The sequence below is a fragment of the Phodopus roborovskii genome, unplaced genomic scaffold, assembly GCF_943737965.1.
Source record: "Phodopus roborovskii unplaced genomic scaffold, PHOROB, whole genome shotgun sequence".
Classification (NCBI taxonomy): Eukaryota; Metazoa; Chordata; class Mammalia; order Rodentia; family Cricetidae; genus Phodopus; species Phodopus roborovskii.
Window position 1 is genome coordinate 59,452,009 of NW_026126480.1, and position 13,356 is coordinate 59,465,364.

A 13,356-nucleotide genomic window follows, 5' to 3' on the forward strand; every position below is an offset into this window, starting at 1 on the left:
AAGGACATAAGCATAAATATTTGGACGACAGTTTCCATACATACCTATTTCTTTGTTTATTCTTAAACTGAGTCCCACTGTGTAGCCCTGGCTGGTCTGGAATCTACTTTGTATACCAGGCTGGTCTTGAACTCACAGAGACCAGCATGCTTCTGTGTCAAGTGCTGGGATTTAATGCATAAGACATTTTGCCAAGAACTATATATCCATTTATTGATAGTGAACTATTGGTAGATGCTCACAAAGTGTCTGTGGCCTCCTTAGCCACAGGCTTTAGGTCTTGTTTATATGACTAGACACATGTCTTCCCTCCAAAAGAACAGGCTTCAGATCCAACCAGGAAGTTATGGGTTACCTCTAGAACATTTATGCCACCATTGGTTCAGTGAGCATATAATATCAAAAAATTGACTATTGTAACAGGCAAGGTCCATGGCTAGGTGATATTGTTGATGACTTTCCTCCTAAAAGCCTATATAACATCCTCTGATACTATTGATGGTATCTAGCAAGGAGGAGGCTTCCATCTTCGTTCTGGCTTAATTTCTCTGTTTCTCATATCTAAAGTACAGACAAGTGGTGTTTTGATGTTGCAGAATGTTATTTTGTCAGGGTGAGGTTTTCCACTAAAGAGAACATTTGGACCCTCAATGTACAACATTGATCTGCACAGATCCTCATGTGAACACCACCCAGTGTCAGAAAAATGAGTGCCCATGAGAAAGCATGTAGTCCCTTTCCACAGCTTTCTTCATGGCATTTTTAATGTCTTTATTTCTGAGGCTATAGATGATGGGATTCACTAGGAGAATCACCACAGCATAGAATACAGACACCACCTTGTCTTGGCTGAGGGAATAGCTGGAACTGGGTCTCATGTACATGAAGAGACCAGAGCCATAGAAGAGGGTCACAGCAGTCAGGTGAGATGCACTGGTGCTGAAGGCCTTGGTCCTACCTTTAACTGAGCTCATCCTTAAGACAGCGGCAACAATGTACCCATAAGAGATGAGGACCACTAGGACAGATATCACCCCCACAACAATACCCAAAATGAAGGTAACTACTTGGCTGATGAAGATGTCAGAGCAGGCCAGAGCCAGAACTGGAGGAAGGTCACAGAAAAAGTGGTTGATTATATTGGGCCCACAGAAATCATGCTGGTAGATAGAACATGTTTCAATCAGAGAACTAAGGAAGCCACCCAGATAGGCACCAACCACCAACTTCAAACACAGAGTATGGGACATGAGAGCCATGTAGAGCAGTGGGTTGCAAACTGCAGCATACCGGTCATAGGCCATTGCTGCCAGGAGCAAGCATTCAGTTAGCCCCATTCCACAGAAGACAAAGTATTGTGTGGCACAGCCAACAAAAGAAATGGTGTTCTGATCTGTGATGATGTCAGAAAGCATCTTGGGGGCAGTAGAGGATGAATAACAGATGTCTAGGAAGGAAAGGTTACTGAGGAAGAAGTACATGGGTGTGTGGAGGTGAGTGTCCATCCTGATGAGAGTGATGAGGCTCAGGTTCCAGGATAGGGTCAGGAGGTAAATCCCCAGAAAGAGCATGAAAAGGAAGATCTTCATTTGAGGTTGATCGGAAAATCCCAGGAGGATGAATCTGGTCACAGCTGTGTTGTTCCTTCCTCCAGCCATAGACAAACTTCCTGCTTAAAAAAAGGGGTAATCTTGAGGTTATAGAGGTTATGTTTGTAACTTTAAGAAGAAAAGCTCAGGGCTGGAGATGTAACTGAGTTGATAGACTGCTTGCCTGGCATGCACAAAGGCATGAGTTTGACCCCTCAGCACCACATAAACTGGGAATGTTGGCTGGAAAGGTTTAGAAGTTTATCACGATTCTTGACTGTATAGTTAGTTCAAAGCCAAAACTGGACACATGCCACTGTGCCTAAAATAAAAATAAAACAAAACATGGTGCTGTTGAGATTACTTTACCAGTGAGATGTTTGCTCCCTAACAACTATGACAAAAGCCTAACAATACATGCCTGTAACCCTGGCACTGGGACTTGGGTTGGTAGGGCAGAGAAGGAAGATACCTGAAGCTATCTGGTCAACCAGGGTAGCAGCAAAGTCATTGAGATCAGAGTTCATTGAAAGACTCTTGTTTAGAGAATCAGGTGGAGAGCCATTGGGGAATATGCTTTGTGTTGAACTCTGACCTTCACATGCATGTTCCCTATGCACACCTTCACACATATGAATCAATCTCTCTCTCCCTCTCTCTCTTTCTCTCTCTCACACACACACACACACACACACACACACACACACACACACACACAGAGAGAGAGAGAGAGAGAGAGAGAGAGAGAGAGAGAGAGAGAGAGAGGTGTCTGAAAGATCACAGAAACTATTAACTCTCAACTAACGATTCCAGACATCTGGAAAAAATAAGTTGTCACCCTAAGATAATCCATTGGCATTACTTAAAATCTGTATGGTATATGTCTTATTGACTAAAGAGCTATAGTGTAATGGAATAAAAACTGACTAGAAGTGACAAATAAGATTTTTGTCCCCAGCAACTTTCCAGTGGTGGAAGGGTCTGTGAGAGGCCCTTCACCTCCCCAGAACCTCACTTTATCAGATGCAAAGAAGAGACTTTTGAATCAGCCATGTTTAAGGTCCTTTTGGAATTAAGTTTCCTGTGGCTATTTTAGGTTTTCTGACTTAAAAATATATGCCAGAATAAGGTAAAATAAATCATTTTAATGCCTTATATATATTTAATATAAGACTCAAGGACAAGGAAATGAATAAGAAAGATTATAAATTTTGAAGTATATCTATGTGTGTGGGAGTGGGCATGGAATCAAAGCCATAGTTTAACAATTTATTTTTCCACATAAAAAAACCAAGACAAAAAATGCATATACATACTTCTGAAGACTAGAAAATTGTTAAAAATTTTCCTACAAGTCACCACACAAAATTAATGGAAAGATGAAAAATTTGGATTAGACCAATTTAGCCATCATAGATTACAGAATGGAAGGGCTATGACTAAGTTTCGGTAAGTTGGAAGAGAAAATTGCAGAACTGACTGATACTGGCTTAACTGTGGGTCGAGAACTGCCAGACACTGGGATTTCCCAGAGAAAAGAAGTTGGAAGAAAAATGCTTTGTTAGGACAGTGATCAGCAAAGTTCAGCTTGGATGTCCTCATCCAGATCAGGTTATTATTCTAAGCACATGAGGTAAGCCTGTTTACACTTGGCAATTAAGAAAGGTAGGCTGATAGTAGTGTCGTGTCAAAGTGAATACAGAAGTGTGTCTAAAAAGGCTAAAGAGCCTTTGCCCTGATTCTTTGCTGAAGTTCGAGTTGTTAATATTTTCTTACTTATATGGTATTTGACTCTCCATGCTTGTCTCTGTCCAAGCATGGCTTTAAACTATTTCTTTCACTCACATTACATCTGCTTCTGACCCCAAGTATTCTGAGATGTTGAATCTTCCCTCAGGTCACAGGTACCTGGCAAATATTCATGGAATAAATGAATGTGTTCCATTGCTTATCCTCAGTTCATCACAGTGACCTGTCAGTTTTGATCTCTGGCATGTTATAATAAAATACATAATATTTTTTTAGTCACAAGCAATAATTTTAGTGTACAATGACAACCATAATATAATTGTGAATATTTATTTAATAGTTGCTAAGTATCAGGCACTGTTGTAAGGACTCAAATCTGTACAAAGCCTGGCCTATGCATACTTTGGACTTGGCAGTGTTTCTCTGCTCTTTTAGAGATGTTAGGGTAAGCTGAAATGTTATATTTTCTGGAGATGAAGTAGGAAGGAATGAGTTAGACTTACTGAATTTCTTTAGGAAGAAGTATCTTGAGATCTGCACCACAAGTGAAGGTGTTAGTGGCTTTTCATCCATGACCTCTTCTGCAATCTTCTGTTCATCTGCATTTCCCACTGTTGCGGGCCTCATTTCTGGTTCCATCATTTTTTAAAAAATACATTGACTTTGTGTAAACAAAAACTGGTACTTAAGGAATGTCTGATCCTTTGTCACTAAAGTTTCCAAATGACTTGTGGGAGTTTATTTTAATGGGTAAATATAGCCCCCCTCTGTCTCCCAGAGGCTGCCCACTGCAGCCACTCCAGAGTCCGATGTGTAAAGCTGAGCAACCATTAGCATTAACATCTTCTGAGTACTAATTATCCTCTGGAGTAATAGAGGTGGGGTTGGTTGCCCATTACCAAAGTTTCCCACCTGTGAGAATTCCCTTCTTTGGGTCCAAGAAGACTTCCTCTTATGTTAAAGGACAGGCTTTCACTTTAAGAAGTCCTTAGCTGGAAATAAACCCAGCACACAAACAGCCTAAGACATGTGCTAAAACATAGTGGTTAGGAACAAAAATTTTCAATTGAGATATTTGGGATTAAAGTCTAACTGTGCTCTCTTACCAATATAAAACAAATGTGAAGTTGTTAAATCTCTTAAACATCAGCTTCTGTCTTCGTAAATCAATATAACTTCTGCCCCAAAGGGTGTTGAGGTCATTACATAAGAGTGAATAAGAATGTCTTCTTCACATGGTGCTTGATAAATAGAAATCACTGTAGGGAAGTAAAGTAATAACATGACTCTCTCTCTTGAGTTATGACCAAGAAGTGTCTTTCCTTCCTATCTGACTTTAAAAGCCACTTATTTTATGTGTATGTTTGCCTGCATGCATGCTTATGCACCATGTACATGCCTGTGGAGAACAGAAGGCAATGGATCCCTCGGAAGAAATGGAGTTATAGATGGTGTGAGCTTCTATGTGGGTGCTTTGAATTGAACCTGTATCCTCTGCAAAAGCAGCGAGTGCTCTGAAGCATCAAATGACTTTTCACTGTGACGTACTTTCATTGGAATTAAAACACTTAATTTAATTTTTAATGCCTAGGTGTAACTCCTAGTACAGTTGCTGTCCATATGGGTCACAATGGAAAAGTCAGTTAAGTCTGCTGGGATTGAGAAAATTGAACTATCTCCTAAGGATCCCTGAAACTCTGAAAACCTCATATTTTGAGTCATAGATTTCCTTTCTTTCTCTTTCTCTATTTATTTCCATTTTATACAGCAACAAAACTTAGATGAAAGAGTTTATTTTGGGGCTGGAGAGATGACTAAGTGGTTAAGAGTGGGTACTGTTCTTTCAGAGAACACATGTTCAGTTCTCAGTATGTATATGGCAGCTTATAACCCTCAGTAACTTTGGTTCCAGGATATCTGATGCCTTCTTCTGACTTCCAAAAATACCAAGCCCACACATGATATACATTCAGGCAAACAGTCATACACCAAAAATAAATACATCTTAAAAAATAGTTACTCTGGCTATCCATGCAGGACCATCTTGAGCCTGCCCACACTTGATTTTTGGGCCCCTAAACCTGCCCTCTCCCTGAGGTGAGTCTGGAACCAGCCCAGGCCGAATTCCCCCACATCTTTTCCTGGGAACTCCTGAGTTAGCTCGGCATCTCGCTCCCCCCATAACCTTGACCTGAGTGTTCCAGTCATGGTACTTCGGACCATCCACCACCCAGAGCCTGCTTTATCCTCTTCCTTGGCCCTGCTAGGCCCACTACTTGGGGTGATCTTTTGGCCAGAGCACCCCCCACCATCTCCTTAGAACTTCCTGGCTCTGATCTGTGCATACTGGATTGCCCCTCCACATGGGACCATCTTGAGCCTGCCTTTACCTGACCTTTGGGCCCCTTTGACTGCCTTCTGTCAGAGTGCTTGAGACCATCCTGAGCCTGCCTTCCCCACATCTTTGGCTCTGTGTTCTCTGCTTGAGAGATCTCCAAGAGAGCTTGGATCATCCAGAGTTACATACATCAAACACCTGACCCACCTACAAACCACCAAAAGGAACAGGGTAGAGAGAGAGACTCCACTTGCACCCACTGGAAGAAGCAATGGGAAGACAACAATACAAGAAAACACCCAACAATAGAAAGACTAGTATGACACCACCAGAATCTAGGGACTCTACACCAACTAGACCTGAACACACCAAAGCAGATGAAGCAGAAGGGAGCTACTTAAAAAATATCATCATAAAAATGATAAAGGCTGTCCCTCAAAGATGATATGAGAAAATCCCTTTAAAAAAATGGAAGAGCAGCGAAGGATAAAGGCCAGGTAACATATAACAGCAGACCTATCAAAATTACACCTGACTTCTCCATGGAAACTGTCAAGGCCAGAAGGTCCTGGATAGATGTTCTACAAATATGAGGAGTCCACGGACGCCAGCCCAGGCTACTATACCCAGCAAAACTCCCAATCATTATAGACATAGAAAACAAGATATTCAATGACAAAGTCAGATTTTTACAATACAAATCCACCCCTACAGGAATTTCTGGAAGGTAAACTCCAACCCAAAGAAGTTAACTACACTCACAAAGGCATAGGCAATAGATAATCCCACTTCACCAGAACCCAAGGGTAAAGCAGGACAAATATATTCACAATACCACTGCCAACAACAAATGTAAACCAAACAAGAATTAACAATCAATGTCCTTACTTTCCCTCAGTATTAATGGTTTAACATTGATTAAAAATTACTCAATAAAATACTGGCAAATCCAAGAACACATCAGAGAAATCATTCACCACAACTAAGTAGATTTCATCCCCGGGATGCAGGGATGGTTCAACATATGAAAATCCATCAATGTAATTCACCATATAAACAAACTGAAAAAGAAACACCACATGATTATTTCAATAGATGCTAAAAACCCTTTGATTGCCCCTTCATGATTAAGGTATTGGAGAGATCAGGGAAAACATGAACATAACTAAACATAATAAAAACAATATACAGTAAACCAACTAAATCAAACTAAATGGAGAGAAACTTAATGCAATAAAACAACAAAAGGAGACTGAGGGGATAGAAAGTGGAAAGGAAGAAGTCAAAATCACCCTATTTGCAGATGATAAGATAGTTTATATAAGCGACCTGAAAAACTCTACCAGGGAACTTCTACAGCTGATAAACACCTTCAGCAAACTAGCAGGATACAAGATTAACTAAAAAAAAAAAATCAGTAGCCCTATTATATACAGACAATAATGGGGCCGAGAAAGAAACCAGAAAAACATCACCCGGTATAGTAGCCACAAACAACATAAAATATCATGGGGTAATGCTTACCAAATAAGTGAAAGACCTATATAATAAGAAAGAAAGTAAAGAAGATACCAGAAAATGGACAGATCTCCCATGCTCTTGGATAGGTAGGGTCAACATAGTAAAAATGGTAATCTTGCCAAAAACAATCTATAGATTCAATGCAACCCCCATTAAAATCCCAGCACAATTTTTCACTGACTTTGAAAGGACAATGCTCAACTTCATATGAAAAAACAAAAGATCCAGGATAGCCAAAACAACACTGTACAATAAAGAAATTTCAGAAGGCATCACCATCCCTGACTTCAAACTCTATTATATAGCTATAGTCCTGAAAACAGCTTGGTATTGGCACAAAAATAGACCAATGGAATTTAATTGAAAACCCTGATATTAACCTACACACCTATGAACACCTGACTTTTGACAAAGAAGTTAAAATTATGGAAAGAGGAAAGTATCTTCAACAAGTGGAGCTGGCATACTGCATGCTGAGTTGTAGAAGACTGCATATATAGATTCACATCTATCGCCATGCACAAAACTTAAGTCCAAATGGATCAAAGAGAGCAACATAAATCCAACCACTCTGAACCTCTTAGAACAGAAAGTGGGAGGCACCCTTGAATGAATTGGTTCAGGAGACCACTTTCTGAACATAAAACACAGACATTGAGCACAGACATTGAGATAAACAATTAATAAATGGAATCTCCTAAAATTGAAAAGCTCCTGTAAGGCAAAGGACACAGTCAATAAGACAAAAATTGCAGCCCACAGAATGGGAAGACATAGTCACCAACCCCACATCTGACAGAAGACTGGTTTCCAAAATATAAACTAGTTACCAAAACACCAAATAATCCAACTAAAATGTGGGGTACAGAACTGAATAAATAATTCTCAATAGAGAAACCTCAAATGGCTGAAAGACACTTAAGAAAGTGCTCAACATCCTTAGCCATCAGGCAATTGCAGATAAAAACAATTCTGTCAGAATGGCTAAAATAATAAAAAAAAAAAAACCCACCAATATCAGTTTATGCTAGAGAGGATGTGGAAAAAGGGGTACAATCCTCACGGCTGATGAGAATGTAAACTTGTACAGCCACTTTGGAAATCAGTATGGCGGTTCCTCAGGAAAATGGCAACTAGTCTACCTCAAGATCTAGTAATTCCATTCTTAGACATGTACCTAAAGATGCACATTCATACAACAAGGGCATCTGTTCAACTATGTGCATAGCATCATTATTTGTAATAGCAAGAATGTGGAAGCAACCTGGATGCCCCACAACTGAAGAATGAATAAAGAAGATGTGGTACATTTATTCAATGTGATACTCATTGTAAAAACAACAACAACAACAACAACAATGGAATCTTGAATTTCACAGGTAAATGGATGGAACTAGAAGATACTGTCCTGAGTGAGGTATCCCAGTTACCAAAAGACAAACTTGGTGTGTACTCACTCATATATGGTTTTTAGACATAGAGCAAAGGATTACTAGTCTACAATCCACACCACCAGAAAGCTAGGAAACAAGGAGGACCCTAAGAGAGACATGGAGAATGGGAAAGGGACAAGATCTCCCAAGAAAATTGGGAGCATGGGGGAGGAGAGAGGGAGTTAGGAAGAAGAGGAGAGGAGAGAGATGTATGATGGATCAGGAAGAATGAGTCAGGGAAAGGATAGAGGAGAGCAAGAAAAGAGAAACCATAATAGAGTGAACCATTATAGGTTTTAAGAGAAATCTGGCACTAGGGAAAATGTCCAGAGATCTATAAGGATGACCCCAACTAACAATCTAAGCAATAATAGAAAGGCTACCTTAAATGCCCTTCCCAGATAATGAGATTGATGACTACCTATATGCCCTCCTAGAGCATTCATGTAGTAGCTGATGGAAGCAGAACAAGATAGCCACAGCTAAACACTGAGCTACACTCTTGGAATCCATTTGCTGAGAGGGAGGAGTGATGAACAAAGGGGTCAAGACCAGGCTGCAGAAACTATTGATCCTAACAAGTGGGAGCTCATGCACCCAAGTCTGATAGCTGGGAAACCAGTATAGGACCGACCTATATTCCATGAATGTTTTATTAGTTGGGAGCACTGGGCAGTCTATGAGGCCTCTGGTAGTGGATCAGTATTTATTCCTAGTATAGGAATGGACTTTGGGAGCCCATTCCACACAGAAGGATAATCTTTCAGCCTAGACACACAAGGGAGGGAATGGGCCCAGCTTCAAATTATATGATAGACCTTGAAACTTCCCATGGAAGGCCTCACCCTCCCTGTGGAGCAGAAAGGGGATAGGATTTATAATGGTGGGGGGAGCAGGGGAGGACAGGAGGGTGGGGGAACTAGGATTGACATGTAAAACAAGCTTGTTTCAAATTTAAATTAAAAATTACATTAAAAAATCAGTAATTTATGGTGATGATTATGAAAGTTACTCTGATTTGGATATATTATTTAGTGAATACATATACCAAAACATCATGACGTACTTCATAAATATGTAAAGTTCTTGTAGTAAACAAAAAAATTAAAAAATAAGACAAAATGGAAGTAGATCTTTGCAATATTCCAGAAAAGTTCTCTAATGAATTCCACATGTACACATTCTTCTGAAGCTCTTAGAGTCTTTCAGAAATTGATTCCTCATGAATTTTTGTCCATCTTTAAATAATTATGCTCATAAGAATATGCCTGGATGGGTGGCCACACATCCTCAATTAATATTGTATTGTTCCCTCGGCATGGGGTGAAACTTTTCATTCTCTCACATGTTCTACACACCCAGTTCTCTCAATCCTGGTCATGTGCAAACCCTGACTATCTCTACTTATGGTCTTAGCCAAATGGTTTTTCCTGTGAGATTTTGTTAGCCTTGCTACCCTAGACAACACTAAGACTCTAACAAATTGCTACAGATAACATGTTCACGACAGCTGGTTTAAATGCATCTGTTCAGGTCTTGATGAATTAGCAAAACAAGGCTATATTGTTATTAATACCACAGCATAGTCCTGTTTTTAATTAAGGAGTTAGGATCACAAATCCTATATTCTCTCTTAAACAAGAATAATTGACTAGATAGAAGCCAGTTTGCATTACTGGCTATTCTTTGATATATTGTGAAACTTCTTGAAAGATGTAGGTAATAACTATTCTATTTCACCTGCTGTATCATCTCACATACCTTCTAACTTTTGAACACAAAGCACTGGATACAAGTGGTAAGAAATAAAGTATACTGGTTCCCCACATTTATGTTTATCTCTCATAGTACAATATAGTCTTCAGGGATCCTTATTACAATGATATTATAAGTCTTCATATGCCTTGAAATATTTAAAAAAAACTTTGGTAATAAAATTCCTTTGGCTACATACATCAAGAAAATCACACCAGGATGTAATTAGAGGTGTTTACAGTACAAAATCAGTTGTTGCTATTGGCATTGACTTGGACTTTACCTGCAAAACTCAAGCCACTAAATATGTTAATAATTGCCACTTGAAAACACCAGAACCCCCTGCACTCTTTATTTGATAGATGATTTCTTCCTTTCATTTTTTGCCAACACCAGGAATAGAAAAATATGTGTCCAAGACTTTTATTGGATAGCTAGCAATGAGAAATGTCTTAGAAAATATTCAGTCATATCAGAGTGGTCATTTCATGAGATATTACCAGGTTAGTGTAAATTATATTTTTTTCAGGCAGTAGACATCACAAATACCTGTGAAATACAATGGAGTACTACTCAGCGTAAAAAAACTGAGCTGAACTCCTAGAATCAAGTTGCAGAGATGGGGGAGTGATGAGCAAAGTGGTCAATTCCAGGCTGAGAAACCCACAGAAACAGCTGACCTGAACAAGGGGGAGCTCATGTACCCCAGTCTGATAGTTGGGAAACCAGTATAGGACTTACCCAGAACCCCTGAATGTGGGTGTTAGTTAGGAGGACTGGGCAGTCTATGGGGCCCTCTGGTAGTGGATCAGTATTTATTCCTAGTATAGGGATGGACTTTGGGAGCCCAGTCCACATAGAGGGATACTCTCTCAGCCTAGACACATGGGGGAGGGCCTAGGCCCTGCTCCAAATGATATGACAGACTTTGAAGATGCCTCATGGAAGGCCTCACCCTCCCTGGGGAGCAGAAAGGGGTTGGGATAGAGGTCTGTGGGAAGCATGGGAGGAGATGGAGAGGGAACTGGAATTGACATGTAAAACAACCTTGTTGCAAATTTAGATAAAAATATTATTTTTAAAAAAAATCCAAATACCTGTGAATAGAATAATGGAAGCAAATATTACCTCTGAAGTGAAATCAAACTCTTCAAGACTAAAATGTTCCTGTGGCAGCAAGATGACCATTGGTTCATAGTGACATTATTGCCAATATCAACTGAGCCTCTGTTTAAACTCTGTAAATCATGTAGTGTGTCATTCATGTGCACATGATGGTAACTTGTAGACAAATCTCTGAGAAAGATGTATATTAGTGACTCTAGTAACAGGGGTCCTGTCTTGTAACCTCTCCACACTGTAAATCAAGGGGTTCAGTATGGGGATCATCACAGTGCGGAACACGACAGCGAATCTGTCAAAGCTGGAGGAACCACCAGAACTGAAACTTCAATACATAAACAAACCTGAGGTATAGAAGAGGGAAACTGCTGTCAGGTATGATGCACAGGTTTTGAACGCAGACCTACCCTTAGCTGATATGATCCCCATGATGGACATGGCAACATACCATGGTGCTAAAGCATTTGTTATTCCAAACAACATTGTCAATACAGAAACAAGGCCTGTACAAAGAAAGTGTCAGTGCAGGATAGGTGTATCAGCTGGGGCATGTCACAGAAGAAATGTCTGAGGATGTTAGGTCCAGAGAAGAGGAGCTGAAGCAAGGCACAAATCTGAGACAAAGAACCTGTGACTTCAGTCATATGAAATCCCATCACCTTCTGATCACAGAGGGTGAGTGACATGATTGGTGAATAAAACAGTGGGCTACAAATGACAGCATACCTGTCATTGGCTGTGGCTGTCATAAGATTCACTGAGCACCATACTAGAAAAAATGAAGTACTGATGCATGCAGACCACAAAGGTTTACTTTTCCTGGAAGAAGCTGGAAAGCATCTTGGGGAACATTGAAGTGATGTAGCAGAGGTCTGGAAAGGACAGATGACAGGAAGAAATACATAGTTGTGTGGAGGTGGGAAATCCATCCTTATGAAAGAATGTGGGACAAGTTCCAGGTCATTATTGTGTTGTAAATGTGCAGAAACATGACAGAGAAGAGTGCTGTGATTTGGGGGGGAAATAAGAGAGTCACAGGAGGATGAACTGGGTTATCACAGTAGTGTTTCCTTCCCCAATCAATGTCTTAATGATGATAGTTATCATCATCAACATCAACAACAAAAACAACAACAAAGAATAGAAAAGAAGAGAAAACATTTTCATCCCTGTAGACAGTGAGACACAATGACTCCAGGCAGCTGTAGATTCAGAACCACCATTTAGGCAGATCAAACTAACCAGGAACATTGAAACCAATTTAAGCTGTAATAGCTGACATTTGCTTGACTTTGGGTATATAAGGTACAGCGATTTGCAGTACCAAATGAAGAGCCTGGACACAGAAAAGGCTCAAAGCCAGTGTTTGGTTTCTGAAATACTGTGCAAAAGTATATATTTTTGGAGACAATTAAAGATAGAGGCCTCTTGTTCAAAATCAGTGTGATAGTTTTTGTTTCATTTCCTTACATATTTTTAAATAAAACAATAATTTTTTATTCCCTTTTTCTTCTATTTTTTTAATTTAAGTGTGTAACAGTCTTGTTTACATGTCAATTCCAGTTCCCTCTCCATCTCCTCCCGTGCTTCCCACGGACCCCTATCCCAACCCCTTGCTGCTCCCCAGGGAGGGTGAGGCCTTCCATAGGGCATCTTCAAAGTCTGTCATATCATTTGGAGCAGGGCCTAGGCCCTCCCCCATGTGTCTAGGCTGAGAGAGTATCCCTCTATGTGGACTGGGCTCCCAAAGTCCATCCCTATACTAGGAATAAATACTGATCCACTACCAGAGGGACCCATAGACTGCCCAGTCCTCCTAACTAACACCCACATTCAGGGGTTCTGGGTA

The 13,356-nt window shown here is 40.1% G+C and overlaps 1 protein-coding gene and 1 pseudogene across 1 annotated transcript; both read right to left on the reverse strand.

Moving 5' to 3' along the window:
• Window positions 1-698: 698 nt before the first annotated feature.
• LOC127228894 (olfactory receptor 5A2) lies at window positions 699-1,658 on the reverse strand. The gene has a single exon (XM_051194002.1). The coding sequence runs from the start codon at window positions 1,656-1,658 to the stop codon at window positions 699-701; it is 960 nt and encodes a 319-aa protein (XP_051049959.1).
• A 9,984-nt stretch (window positions 1,659-11,642) lies between these two features.
• Window positions 11,643-12,614, reverse strand: LOC127227852 (olfactory receptor 5AN1-like; annotated as a pseudogene).
• Between the last annotated feature and the right edge of the window lie 742 nt (window positions 12,615-13,356).